This window comes from Silene latifolia, chromosome 2 (genome assembly GCF_048544455.1).
Source record: "Silene latifolia isolate original U9 population chromosome 2, ASM4854445v1, whole genome shotgun sequence".
Lineage (NCBI taxonomy): Eukaryota > Viridiplantae > Streptophyta > Magnoliopsida > Caryophyllales > Caryophyllaceae > Silene > Silene latifolia.
In genome coordinates, this window is record NC_133527.1 from 191,484,491 (window position 1) to 191,496,781 (window position 12,291).

The 12,291-nt window shown below is 37.0% G+C and overlaps 1 protein-coding gene across 3 annotated transcripts; it reads right to left on the reverse strand.

Annotated features, from left to right (window-relative positions):
* Window positions 1-3,170: 3,170 nt before the first annotated feature.
* LOC141644031 (nuclear matrix constituent protein 1-like) lies at window positions 3,171-11,432 on the reverse strand. 3 transcript variants are annotated; one of them, XM_074453444.1, is made up of 8 exons: window positions 11,001-11,432; window positions 8,890-9,099; window positions 7,757-8,010; window positions 7,347-7,617; window positions 7,168-7,251; window positions 4,786-6,746; window positions 3,898-4,090; window positions 3,171-3,800 (listed from the first exon to the last, which is right to left on the reverse strand). In XM_074453444.1, the coding sequence occupies exons 1-8, from the start codon at window positions 11,319-11,321 to the stop codon at window positions 3,483-3,485; spliced, it is 3,612 nt and encodes a 1,203-aa protein (XP_074309545.1). In that variant the 5' UTR covers window positions 11,322-11,432; the 3' UTR covers window positions 3,171-3,482. The 3 variants fall into 3 exon arrangements, with proteins under 3 accessions (XP_074309545.1, XP_074309544.1, XP_074309546.1); XM_074453443.1 differs by having other exon boundaries at window positions 9,898-11,405; XM_074453445.1 differs by lacking the exons at window positions 8,890-9,099; window positions 11,001-11,432 and adding an exon at window positions 8,638-8,665.
* Between the last annotated feature and the right edge of the window lie 859 nt (window positions 11,433-12,291).

Genomic DNA, 12,291 nt, shown 5'->3' on the forward strand with positions numbered 1-12,291 from the left:
TTCAACTCGATCTCATTCAGCTCACTTCACCATACTTCAGCTAGTTCAGCTTTATTATTTATCTCAACAAATTTTGATTCATTTTAGCTCATACGCTCAGCTCTATTAAGCTCAAAAGAACAACACCGTATAAAATTTTGTTTTACATATAATACAATTTTATAACAGATTGATTGACATTTATAACATTTACTATCGCTCATAATTAAATTATTACTGAGAATCAAGTACTAATACGATCTCTCTACCACTTTTTTTCGCATCACCCTTGTATAAAGCAAGAGATTGTTTAAATATACTTATATTTATCACGATTGGTATACTCCATATAACCTAACATTAATATTCTACGTATATTAATATATATATATTCAGTTGGTTTTGTATAAGATCGTAATATGGTGCATAAACATATGACACTAGTGAGATACTGTTGTACAATTGTACCTCGGTTATTTAAGTAATTGTGTGATGGATTACATTAGGAACAATAAAATAAATCTTGGTTGTATTAGAAATAGTTAGGTTTGATATAAAACCCAATAAATGTCACATGGAATAGGGTTGAGGGAGGGGACGTAACGGGGGACCAATGTGTGTTATATATGCCATGCAAAAGGACATTACAAGTAATTTTGCATGCAAGACAAAGGAGGTTTTACTCTTTTACTTTAAACATCAATTACTTTGTTTCTTTCTCTTTGGGTTGTTTGGCTCCTCTTTCATGTACATCAGTACATGTACTCTCTGTATATACATACGTAAATTTGTGAATTAAATTGTTCCCTACATTTTAAAGATATTATGTGTTCTATATTACTTTAACTCGTAAGCATGTTCTATTCGAAATTCATCTAGTCCAAAGATACGATTTAAATCACTATGTTATACTCCTTTTATCTCGGTGAATTATTTACATTTCCTATCTATGACTTTACTTTATTGTATTATCAATATACTATAGTACTATACCGTGTATAATTGGATCCTAAAAGAGTAAAAGAAAAATATATATTAACTTTACACTTTTACTTTACATCTTCAACTTTATACAAAAACTAAAAAGTAAAGACTTCACCGATGAATTAAGCTGAACTGAACTGAATGAAGTTGAGGTGAACTGAATGCAGCTAAAGTAAGAGTTAATTTTGTGAAGAGATACGCTGAACAGAACTAACTAAAACCGAACTGAATACAGCTCAGCTGAACTGAAATAAGCTAAAATTAAGTCAAATACTAAGTTCCATTCTTGACTTTGTCACTTTCTAAAACTTTAATATAATGTCATTGTTATATATACAGAGTATATGTTTCACTCCTAATCAATGGTGGAGCTAAGAGGGGCTAGTAGAGACGCTCGCCTCCCTGTTGGTTAAAATTTTTAAAGGATTTAGTTATTTTTTTGAGTGTACTCATTCGCCCACCTAAACTTTTCACCCCTAAGTTTAAATCCTGACTCCGGCGCTACTCTTAATTGCTCTGTATCTAGTATCTAGGTCATGTAGCTATGACAAATATTAATGATAGATTAGGATGTTAGTACGGGTAGCGTTATGGCATGATAGAGCACAAGAAGGGGACCGATTAAAGCTGCAAAACAAAAGATAATAATAATAATAATAATAATAATAATAATAATAATAATAATAATAAATAAATAAATAAATAAAAATAAAAAAAAAAGAAAGAGAAAAGAAAAGAAAAGGGGCAATTAATGTTAAGTTTTTGGAGGCTACAAACAGAGCCACATAGGGTTGGACCACGGTGTATGTGTGCCCAACACTAACTGCGTTGACAACTCCTTTTCAACCTTTATTTGTGCTTTGGAAAACTCAACACAAATGTGCTTCTTCTAACTAAGTATAGATCCTTCTCTTACTTTTTACTACTTGTAAAGTTGTAACTTGTAATCCAACTATTCCTTGCATTTTAAACTACATTTACTACTCTCCCAATTCATTTGCTCTAGGTGAATTGTTTAGTTTTGGTAACAAAATTTCATTGGTGACAAGATAGAACCAACTTAACATGTCCTAAACCCTAACTTGCATGTCCATAAACCATAAAACTCATATTAGACCACAGTTCGGTCCAAATAACCCAAATCGAACCAGCCCTATTCAACCCTACCCGAATGTTTCTTATCGCATATAGATCGTGTAAAGTTGTAGCTTGTAATCTAACTGTTCCTTGCATTTTAAAGCACATTTACTTGTCCAATTTCATTTGCTCTAGGTAAATTGTTTAGTTTTGGTAACAACGTTCATTGGTGACAATTGGACATGATGATAACACATTCATCTTGCAAAAATGAACCAAATTAACATGTCCTAAACCATAACTTGCATGTCCATAAACCATACAATCATATTAGACCGTTGTTCCACACTAACCTACTGTGGCCCTGTAAGTTCAGTTCAGTTCAGTTCAATTCAAATTCAATTTTTTATAAATTCAAATCCTACAAATTTAGTTCAAAAAATTCAAATTATATATGTTCAGTGCAAAAAATTTAACATCCTACAAATTGAGCAAAGTTAAGCCCTAAAATCCAAGGCCTGTGTTTAGAGCTGGCCAACAGCACGGGCTGATCCGGCCCGGCCTGGACCCGACCCGTCTTGACCCGTTATTTTATGCAACTTGGCCTGGCCCGGCCTTAGCCCGTCGTTAACCCTGACCTGGCCAGGGTCCTGAAATTCCAGCCCGGACCGGCCTTGGCCCGCCATTTTAACAAAAAAATAAAATAATAAAAAAATGGTAAGGCCCGCCAGCCCGCCCCGCCCTTAGCCCGCCTCTGGTCCTGGCCCGGGTCAAGCATATCCTAGCCCGGCCCGGCCAAACCCGTCCCTTCCCTTGGCCTAGCCCGAGTTTGACAAGGAGAGCCCAGCCCGGCCCGGCCCTAGCCCTGCCCGAGTACAAGTCTACCTGTGTTTAGTTATAGTTCCGAGAGTTGATTTTGACTTTTATCATTTAACTTGAAATATAGGTCATCTCCGGTTTGATTTATCATTTTTGAGACGTAATAGCTAATGTATATTGCAAACATCGCTTCCTAATTCCCATGTACAGAATCTCATATACCCTGCTAGGCTGCTACATAAATGGGGGGATACCGCAGTGAAATGCAGCTGATTCCAGCCATAATTTTCCTTAAGCTAAAGGTGCATGCATTTTGGCAAGTACTCCTACATAACATGTGGGATAGTGAATCATACATTCAAACATAATTACCCTTGTGTGTTTGCTAGCTCCCATCTATGGAGATGTTTACGGTCGAATGTACTTGGTCTAGACTCTAGTCCATGTGTTGAACACAAGGAGCCACTATTTTCAAATGGAACACGATCAAATTACACTAGGATTTACAGACCGACTGCCATCACAAAACAGAAAGCACCAACAATTATCTAGCTAATTTGCTTTAGCCTATCTGATTCTAATGCCAAAAACGATTTACCGTTTGGCAATTCAGGGGGGATGAATCATGATGTAAAAAAGTTCCATAACTTCGTTCCTATAGATGCTTGACCGGGGTGACCATCAGAGTCGTTACCGTCACCGTCCCCATCTCCATCTCCATCTCCATCTCCATCTCCATCTCCATCTCCATCTCCATCTCCGTCTTCTCCATCAACACCGCCATCACTGGTGGCTTCATCATCATTCTGGTCATCTTCGTTCTCATTGACCTCCTCATTCACTGCTTTATTTTCTCCCAACTTTTCTTCTCCAATTAATGAAGCACTCTGTAGCGATTTCCCAGCCTCAATATGATTGTCGGCCTGGTCAGCTGGTGGAAACTGCATAATAGAGTTTTATATGTAAATATGACAATCGCAAGAACCAGTAAGCAATACCGAACAAACACACCATACTTGAGCGCAAAAATATCCATACCCTGAGAATTCGATGGGACGAGATCTCAATACTTCTTGTGGTTGAAACTTGTACCAAGTTTAATCTTGAACTACTGTCAGCAGCAGCATCCAATGATGGAGCATGCACGTCATGTGGATTTTGTACCCTTTGATCACTGCCTTTGGAGGCAGCCTCATCCTCATCCGTGGGCTTCCCACTTGTGGTTTGCGCACTGTTTGATGTGAAATGATGTCAAAATAAACAAAAAAGAACAGAAACTCTAAAATCTGATCAAGAGCACAAGTTCACATCTGAAGTCTGAACATGCACATTATTAAATTTTACAAGATATGAACAAAAGCCATATGTCTAAAGTTAAATCCTAAGCAACCCTTCTTGTTTTGAGAAAATATCACAGCAATGAACCCAAAGGCCAAGCTTAGTGAGAGCATCACACATTCTGACTAACTAGAAACATCCGGCAAAAGGAGAAAAACACGAAATATATATATATTGTTGAGGCATTCTCTTGCCATAATTTTTTCGATTATAGCCATAGCTCATATGTCTACAGCTAAATCCTAAGCAACCCTTCTTGTTTTGAGGCACTCACTTTCTGGTTACCCGGTGAGAAAAATAATCACAACAGTGAACCAAAAGGCAGAGCTTAGTGAGAGCATCACGTTATGACTAACTAAAAACATCCGAGAAAAAGGAGAAAAGCATGATATATATATATATGTGCCAAACTGCCAATTAAGGAATGATTGGCAACAATTTATCACGAGAAATTGAAATATAAACTCATGATTACCATACTTAGACAATTAATGTTGCAAATCATTCCTTAATTGACATCTTAACATGTGCCCATGGGCACATGTTAGAAATCCCTATATATATTATTATATCCATATATATGCTTACGTTGTATGACGCCTGAGGTTGTAGCGCCTTTGACCGGCATTTTGTGAATCAGCTGCACCCGTCTGCCGCCTTTTTCTTCGACCACCAGTTGTTGCACTGTCAGCAATCCCCTCACTATGATCAAAATCCTGTTCACTTTCAGTAGCCCTGGACTCCTGGAGACGAGTACGCTTTCGGGCCCCAGCAGGATGTTTAATTTCAGCTTCAATGATTGTATCAGAACCCACACCAAGGATGGCCTTCGCATCCTCGACCACAGCTTTCACAGAGTGTGTCCTCCGAACTCCAGTCCCACGCTTCCTTACTGGTTTGCGTCTGCCAGTTTTAGATACTGTATTCTCTGACTCCTGAACGCCTTGCTCTACACTTGCAAGATCAGAGACATCAACTGATGGAGTAGTAGTATCAAGACTATCTTCTCTAGGAATAACATCTTGTGGGGAGTTCCTTAAGGAGTTATTGACTATTCTCAATGATGGTTCACTCTCATCAATACTAGCACTTGCTCCCTTTTTGCTTTCAGTCAACGGTTCAGCTTTATGATCATCAGTAGGTTGACCTTTATCTTTAGGAGACTTAAAAATGATAGAAGCACATTTCCGAAGCACGCTCATCTGTCCGCCTAATTTCAAACTACTTTTATTTGAGGTAGCAGGAGACAGATACGTCTTTGCACTCAACTCCATAGAGGTAGGTTCAGTCTTCGCATAACTGTCATCAACATGATGCAGATCAGTACAAAGAAATGCTTGAGCAGAATCCCCACAGTTACTGCAGCCCTTAATCTGCTCAATGAAAGCGACAAAAAGACGCCTCTCACGGGCAAATTCTTCGCGTTGCTTCTTCATAGTTTTACTAAGATTATCAAGAGTGTTAACGTCGGTAGACATTTCGACACGGGTTTCTTCAAGCTGCTTCTTGATCAATTCCATTTCTTCCCTCTCTTTCTCCAAACGATGTCTTTCAGTTTCCATATCTTTCATTTTTCTGTCAGCATCTTCTTTCAAGCGGTGGAGATTTCCCATCTCTTTCAGCGTCCTCTCCTCAAAAGCTCTCTCCTTTTCTTCCATAACCTCCTTCAGTTCATTCTGTCTCTTTTCCACATCATTATAAAAATCACGCCTCTCACGTTCAAGATCTTGAAACATGAGGATATGGTCATTTTTCGCCTTTTCATCATACATTTTCTTCTGTTGGTCCATGGAAGCTTCAAAGGATTCTTTCTCTAATCTGATTCTCTCAGATTCAAGCCGCAGGTGCTCCTCTCTCTCGGCTCTCTCCCTTTTTGATCGATCTTCCTCTGACTTCTGCAATTTTTCAAAGCTGGCTCTTTCTTCCTCCAGCAGCTTAAGTTTGTTATCCACAGCCGCTCGTTTCTCATCCAATGCCTCCCAGTCTTTCTCAAACTTCTCCCGTTCCAGCTTCAGTTCCCCAGCTTCCTTCTCAATTAGCTCACTCTGACGTCTTGCAAACTCATATTCCTGTTTAAGGTTCGTTTGCAATCGGAGATAGTTAGACCTCTCCTCCTGTAATACTTCAAGCTCTTTCTGCTCTTCTTCAATCTTAAGTTCCTGTTCCCTCAGGTTAGTTCTCCATGTCTCAAGTTCCTTTTTCAAATCCTCCAAGCCCTCTCTATCTGCCTTGATCTCTTTTTTCTCCAACTGCAAGCTTTTCTCTTCTGCTTTCATAGATTTTTCTCTCTCTTTCAGAGCTTTCATCTTTATATCAATATCTTTTTCTTTCTCCTTCACCCTCTCCGATTTTTTCTCCAATGCATGCTCTTTTTTACCCAACATCTCCTCAAGATGATTGATTTCACTTCTCCTTGAATCGATCTCTTGCATTTTAGTGCTGAACTCCTCTTCCATGGCATTTCGCTTTTTCTTCATTTCTAACTCAGATTCATGCATTTTAACATCTAATTCTGTTTTGTGCTTACGAAGAAGATTCTCCAACTCCACCTGTGACATGAAGGATCAGCAAACAGATGTTCAAGAACCAGACATAAAAGAAAAATGAATTGTTTTATCATAACCTAGCTGCAATTGGCATACAAAAAATCGCAAAAAGAGAGTAATAACCTAGCTGCAATTGACATAAATACTAATTCTAATCCACGTGAAACATTTTTAGGTTTATAGCACACAAACAGTGATACAAGTGATTAAAAACCTCAGCAGTAATGAAATTTTCATACTAAAATTTCTAAATAAACCTGGATTCACAGTGGTGATATAACCATCATAAAAGAGGAATGTCACTCACATTACCAAACTGAAGTAATTAAAAAACATTTGTTAAGCGCGTTCTTGAGCTGATGAATAGTTAGCTTACTCTAGAAGATTACTAACATAGGATGAGAAATACAAGATCCCAACTTACACTTTCTCTTGCACTAAGCCGTTTTTCTTTTTCAAGCAATTCCCTCTCAGACGTCTCCAATTTACATCTCAAAGATTCAGCTTTCTGAAACAGTGAAAGATAATATGTACAAATTATGAAAGAACACAAGGTATATATGTTATATGAATAAATGTATGAAATAGTTATCAATGCGGTACCTTTTCCTTTGAATCTAAATCTGCTAATTTAATCTCCATATCAAGTTCCATTTTCTTTAGAGTTGCATTAGCTAATTCAATCTTTTGTTGCAGCTCATCCATGTAAGCCTCCTTTTCTCTACTAGTACTTTCAATTTCATGCAGCTTTTCCTCTTTCTCCCTGAGAATTCTCCGACTGTCGCAAAGCTTTTGTTCTCCTTCCTGTAACTTTCTCTCCCACTCCATCAAATCCTTCTTATGTTTCTGAAAGTATGTTTGATGAGCTTTTTTCCTGGAAAAGTTTGACATGGATAGCACATAAGAATATCATTCAAATAGTGAAAACATTCAGATAAATCTAGTAGCAGAAAAATCAGCAATGGCAAAGAAAAGCCAACATCAACACCACATGTTAACTTTAAAATGCATACTCTTCAGCTAATGACATGTGCTCCCTCTGTAAAATCCTTTCACGCGTTTCCAAATCTTGAAGTTTCATGTCTAGCTCAGAATTCTTTTTATCTGCGGCAGCAAGCTTGGCATCAGCTACATGAGTTTTTGCTTCTAAGTCCAGACGTTTCTTCTCCAGAGTTTCCATACGAGTGTTTATATCTGTCACAGAAGTTTCTGATAAAGCTTTAAGCTTTGCATGTTCTTCGTGCATATCACGCAAGGCTCTCTCAAGCTGTAATAAAACGATTGACAGCCAAGAAACTGAGTGAGCAACAGTACACATGAGCCTCTGAACATGCAAATTGGATCGCATGATAGAACCCAAAAAGCCTACCAATACTTGCATAATCTACAGGAAAACAAACTACAAATGTCATATCAGTAAGCTCCATCATGTGAATAGCAATATAGATTTAAGCATACCATCATAAAAAAGAATAAAACAGTAAAGCTTTCGTCAATCATAAATGTACCTCCACCATGGATCCAAATTTATTTCCTACACCATCCAATTCAATCGCAACATTTCCGTTTTCTCCTTAAATTCAATGATATTGCAACATTTCTTACAACAAGAGAGCTTTAATCCCACAATGATTTTGGGTCGGCTTACAACTCATGATCTCAAATCGTCAATGACCGCTAAGGCGCTAACTAATGAAACTAGAAAGTCCTTTGAAAAATAAAAAGGATGCAAAATATGAAGATAAAAGAAATACTGGATATGCTCATATTCAAACAAAGAGAAACAGGTGGGAAACAAATAAATATAAGTATTGCGGTTCTTTGATATGGCATACAAAAAGGAAAATCAAAGCAACAAAATCAAAGGGAAGAGAACAAGAAAAGATAGACTTACATCAACCAAACACTTTTTTCAACACCCAAAGCTAAGGCGCTAACTAATGAAACTAGAAAGTCCTTTGAAAAAGAAAAAGGATGCAAAATATGAACATAAAAGAAATAGTGGATATACTCATATTTAAACAAAGAGAAACAGGTGGGAAACAAATAAATATCAGTATTGCGGTTCTTTGATATGGCATACAAAAAGGAAAATCAAAGCAACAAAATCAATCAAAGGGAAGAGAACAAGGAAAGATAGACTTACATCAACCAAACACTTTTTTTCAACACCCAAAGCTTTCTTCAAATTTTCTTCTCGTTGCTCGGCTTCAGAAATTGCAATAACATGTGCAGTTTTCTCACGCTTGAGTATCTCCTGAGCTTCAGCAAATTCTTGCCCTAGTTCTTCATTTTTTGAAACTAGATCCTCCTTCTCAATAAGCAGAAGTCCCATATTGTATTGATAGTCAAAAAGCTACGAAAGAAGAAACAGATAATTAAGCCATCAACCAAGTTTGATTCAGAGCATTTCACAACAAAACTATAACTGACCAAAACAGCAGATAAACATATGCAACAGAAATACACTAATCAGAAACCCCTTGGATCATCAAATGGCAGACATAAACTTTATCATACATATGATGCATGTCATGAAGGCAAAGCAAGGTTGCGTTATTTGTAGTACACTTGAGATGTATGCATGATAGGATTAAACACACAGAATTTATTTAAGTGCCAATACAAATACGTAATGGAACTGGAATGTCAAGTAGGCAAAACGAGGTTGCCTAAATTGTACTAGGCTTGAGACAGATACGTACTAGTACCTAAATTCTAATGCATTAAAATTATTCAAATTTCAATACAAATACGTAACTGAAACTTGATAAGTGAGAATACGTGGCCATTGAGCCAATTTAAGTAACAACTAGACAAAGTAAGTGTTCTCCTAGACTATCTAGTATTTATGCTTCTATGAACTTGTCTCATTTGAGCTAAAAATGTAGAATTTTCAAACATACAGTAAACAGACTTTGAGGGCAAAGCTCTGAAATATGCTTCTAAAGCATATGCTAGTTCATATGTTAATATAATTACACATATCACAACATAACGTCTTCAAAATCCAGTCATAAAGGAAATCAAATTGACAAATATAAATGTTCCACATCAATGTGACATGACAATCTCATTCACAATTAAAACCATTGAAGCAAAAACATCTGAACAATCGAATATTAAGCATAGCCTAAAAAGCTCAAGTCTCAACCTTTAACCCACTTATAGGTTCTTCACCACCAAAAGAGCAATCTCAAACAAGCCGAAACCAGTCACGATTGTCATTTGGGTGCCCGTGGGCCATGGATACAGAAAAACCGTTTCAACTTTCAACATCAAAAACAACAAAAACTGGATCCATTGTTATGGCGCCCGCACCTAGCGGGCAAGGTGACAAGATGTATGCCACCTGCAATAAGATTACAAGTTGTAACCAAGTTACTTGTAGCCGACAAACAACTACCACCTACTGCTTCAAGACAATAAAGTGTAGATGTGTTTACAAGAGGCTCAAACTACAGCTAACTCGGATAAATCTAATGGCATTCAGAACATCAAGGACAATTCATCGAATTAAAAAGTGCGAGCACGTCTAAGGAGCCAAACATAATTCTTGCCAGCAAAATAATCAAGCCGGGTACAAAAAATCCCGCCATAACAGCAAACAATTGAAACTCGCCATCCCCAGTACTGAGTAGTAAGTAGTAACACATCTTAGCTACTAAATTATCCCAACATTACCAGTCTCAACTCCCAAGGGAACCATAGATAAACCCTTTACATGTATACTACTGCTAATATCTACTCCCTCCGTACCAATTGTTTGATTACCTTTGATTAAGATACCCCTCACAAAGAATATAAAAGGGAACAAATGTCGGAGACAAAGGGAGTATCTTGATACCCAAAGTTCGAGATACATTACTGTCTACCCTACCCTTCAAAATATATTAATCCCTTTGTCAAACAAATGATTGGGACGAAAGGAGGATCATTTACGCCTGCCAATAGCTACCCTACAACATACTCCGGGCACCAGAATAATCACAAATACTCAAATAAGACCGTTGTACAATGTATAACGGCCACATCCTTAAAACCGTCTTACACGAGACTAACTGACGAACAATAACAACAAGAATATCAATCAAATCAACACGGAAACCCTAAATAATACTACCTCCGTCACATTCATTGGTTTCCCTTTTAAATTCATTGTGGGGCGTATTTTAATCAAAGATAAACAAATAATTGAGACGGAAAGAGTAATAATAATAATCAAGAATTAATGAGTAACAATAAATAAAAATAAACCTCTTTTTCAAGCTTCTGAATCTTATCAAGAAGAGCAACACGATCTCCTCTCTGTAAAGAAGATTCATCCAACAACCCAGCCTCCTTAAACCTCTTCCAATCCTCGCTATTATTATCGCCGTTTCGTCGAGACACATCAGTCTTGAAAGAACTCCTCGGCGGCGGTGGCAGCGGTGGAGAGGGAGAATCGTCGTCGATAAACGCCAACGATTTACCTTTTTCCGCCGCGGTAAGTCTAGAGCCACCGCCGTCGCCTCCGAAGGTGGTTCTTGCGGCGGAGGTGGCCGGAGTCCATGGTGACTTCATGTGAGGCGTGAACATTGTTTGAATTAGGTATGTCGGCGGTGAATCGAGTGACGGGTTTGGGGGAGTTTTTTTATTTATTTTTGGGTATTTTTGAAAAGTGTTGATTTTTAAAAGATTTCTTCGTGCGTCTTTATTCAGCAGAGTTTTTTTGAAGACGATTTTTTTTTTTTTCTTTTTGAATTTAAGATGAGAAAATTTTCATCATTTTATTGTATACTAATAAAAAAAAAAATAAAAAAAAAATAAAAAAAAAAGTGATTATTTAACAGAAAAAAATTAAAACTAAAATTGTTATACTCAATACTTTCTAACTATAAACTGATGATAATATTTTATAAAGAAATGTTCACATTTTATTGTAAAATGATCATATTTTATCCTTCTTAGTTTCAGACCATATCTTTCACCCGAAATGATAATTTGCCGTCTTTATTTTGTTCTTGTTGGCTTTAATTTCAGACGATATCTTTCAAGTATTTTTTTCGAATATTACATGGCATCTTTCGTTTTTTTGAAAACGTTACTCATACTCATGAACTTATTAAATAACCCAGTTACTCTCATCCGCATTTTTAATACATTTTGTTTATACACTTCGAATTTTGTTTATACACTTCGAATTGTTTTTTGGCGATAATTTGTCAAACACTTCACAATTACTCTTACTCAATCTTAAACATATGTCTATTCAAATATACAAATTTTATCAATTGGTATTTTTCGAACGATTTACAAATTTAAGGATTTCAGTGATGCTTGTAAAAAAACAAGGGTTAGGGAAATTGGAAAAACAAGATGCTACCATGTAGAAAATTTAAAGGCACATTTTAATGGTTTATTGGTTTATAGTTGCTTCAAACTCCGTCGTTAGTGCACCTGGCGTAAGTGCACCTGGCTCGTCTCGTTGGCTTATGGAAGGTGTTAGTATTGCTGATGTTTTGGATGAAGCGGTTCATGGCCTTTCTACCTCATCTTACCAACTTGT